Source organism: Etheostoma spectabile, chromosome 5, assembly GCF_008692095.1.
Source record: "Etheostoma spectabile isolate EspeVRDwgs_2016 chromosome 5, UIUC_Espe_1.0, whole genome shotgun sequence".
NCBI lineage: Eukaryota > Metazoa > Chordata > Actinopteri > Perciformes > Percidae > Etheostoma > Etheostoma spectabile.
In genome coordinates, this window is record NC_045737.1 from 20975020 (window position 1) to 20977691 (window position 2672).

The window sequence follows — 2672 nt, forward strand, 5'->3', positions numbered from 1 at the left end:
ATATATATATATACAAAAGCTTGCCCCTCCCCCTCCCTTCTGTGCACTAACCCTCCCAACCCCCACCCCCAAATGCTTCTTTTTGGTTATTTGCCGGAACTCATGAACATGTATGCTGGTGCAGATGGGCACAATTTGTTTTTGTTGCTGTCTGTAGACCCTGGGCTGTCTACAGAGACCACGTTTTTTTTACAGAGTGTTCTGGGGACAGGCAGCTTGCGGAGAGTGAGATGTTTTGCTGTATGTGACAACAAATGTTGTAGCCTAAAACACGCCTGCCATTGCTTAGAGCACGTTTAAAGTCCTTTTGAACAAAAACACAATAGCAACAAAAAACAATTCTGTGTTGCCAACAGTGTAAATTGTAATTTTCCTTTCAGGACTAATAAAGTATACATGGCAGGATTTAAAAGCCTGTAGAGGTTTCAAATAACTGTAATGTTTGATAGACCTCAGTATTGTTGATAAACCAATCAGTTTACTTAGGAGTTCATCAAATACATATTTGTGCACTATAAAATACTTCACTTTTTCTAAGAACATTTCCCTGCATAACATTAATTTATAACTAACCATTGTTTCTTGTTGCTGTCAACAGGGGATCATACTTATTGTCCAAGAGGCACAGCTGCTCCTCTCTGTCTTCCAAAGCCTATCTCCACATAGACCCTTCTCGCCAGGTCTCGTCCTTCACACTCAGGCACTCCCGCTACGGCTCCCCCCACAGTTATCGAGACCACGCCCTCGGCAGTGGCCACAACTCCGCCCTGCTTGCTCGCTCTCTACACAGCTCAGGTTTTTGTCTCCAAGACATAAAACAGGAGGACACTAAAACGTCACCAGCTGCTGCCCAGGATGCTTCTCTAGGAGCTAAAAAGGACTCTGTGGCCGCTGCACCCCAGTCCCCACCTCCATCAGTTCCCACTCCAACGCCTTCCGCCACTACAACGGCCGCCCCTCCGGTGAAGGAGAGGGCAGTCGTGAAAAAGGCTCTGTATCAGAGGATTGTGGATGAGTTGAAGCATTACTACAATGGCTTCCGGTTACTCGGCATTGATATCAAGATTGCTGGCAGGATGGTGTGGAGGCTGCTGCACGGACAACTGCTCACACGGAGGGAGAGGAGAAGGGTAAGAGAAGCTTTATTTAGTCTGTCTAATGTCACAATATTGTGAACTCCCGCAATGTCAGGCACAGGGATCTAAATAATTTACTGTAAGTATGTTTTTGTGTCATGCATACATATAGTTTCACAGCCCACACAGACTTGGTTTTTATAACCAGAAGAGCTCATCAGAATTGGATACTTTACTAAACCATGTAGCTCTTACTTTAAGATTTTCAACCAGCTCTGTGTCATTTTTGTCTGGGCAGTGTGTGTGTAGATTGTTTGACTTCCCTCCGTGGAGCTCCCAGCGGACCCCTGTGATGCATTTTGCATCGTCAGGTGGATCTCAGCAGACCTCTGCGGGGAGCTCCATGCACCGGCATCGCGAAGGGAAGCCAAACACAGTTCATCTAAACACACTGCACACATTGCCATGACACAGAGCTGGGTTTAAATCAGCAGACTATCTCTTTAAATCATAGATAGATAGATAGATAGATAGATAGATAGCCTCTTGGATGAAATATGTAGATACCAAACAGACCATCTTCCCATACTTTTATCCCAAATTCATTTGAAATCTTTTACTCTAAAAGTAATCATCCTGGTTTCTTTGTCACTCTTCCTCTGGGTTGTTATCATCATTAAATGAGTGAGACTATGGCTTATTTGAATAATATAACAACCTTTTTTTATAGGGAGCTTTCGAATTTAGTTAATTATCAGATTGAAGCTATGACTAAGATATGTACTGAGGGGGACACGTAACAGTTTAAAATAAACTTGTCAGTGCTCTTTGGTGGACAAACTATTTAAGAGACACTGTTTTCAAAATTCTTTTGCTTGCTACTTTTTGTTACTTTTTGCTCGACCTATGCACAATAACTGATTATATCTCGGATCAGCTAATATCAGCAGATTATTTAGTCTAAGTGATGGCTGTTTTTTTAATCTCTACTGTTTACTATTATGCAACCATGAGATGGCCAGCTGTGCTGAGGCCTGTACTACAAAGCAAGATTTGGTGTTAACGAGGGAACTTCAGGTTCAACCCAGGGTTTTCTGTAAAACAACGGTGGATCACTTGTTACCGGGTTCAATCGCAGTGGTAATGCTGAACACCTAACCTGGTCGGGAGCAGGTTATGTTGGAGGTCAGAGATCAACTGGTATAAAAGCACCGCCTACTGACCAATAAATACTTGGTTTGGTTGATAACGGCGTCACCGTTCTTAGAAGTTATCTGGTGAAGCCATAGACCAAATGGGTGGAGCTCGGTGAGTTAAAAACACAAACAGTTAAAACATTTTAGAGAGCAATAACCCAGTTAACATTCCTCGAAGGCTATCTTTATGAAAGATATAGCTTTCAGCGGTGGTAATTATGTACAGGCTATTTGTCGGCTTGTTGAGCCGTGTGTTTCCAATGCGCACATCGGTTTGAATTATGTTTTTATATTTTATAGTTGCTATAACGATCACTGAAAACTGCAACAGAAATAAAAGGCTAAAGCAACAACAGTTTATGGAAATCACAGGTGTAATTATGGTCAGATCTTGTGCCTG

General features: G+C 42.5%; 1 protein-coding gene across 1 annotated transcript in view; it reads left to right on the forward strand.

Moving 5' to 3' along the window:
• The window catches only part of letm2 (leucine zipper-EF-hand containing transmembrane protein 2), a 14309-nt gene that overhangs the window by 1522 nt on the left and 10115 nt on the right, over positions 1-2672 (forward strand). Inside the window, exon 3 of the mRNA XM_032515977.1 lies at positions 599-1130. Coding sequence (XP_032371868.1) covers positions 599-1130 — 532 coding nt within the window. The remainder of the gene's footprint in view (positions 1-598; positions 1131-2672) is intronic.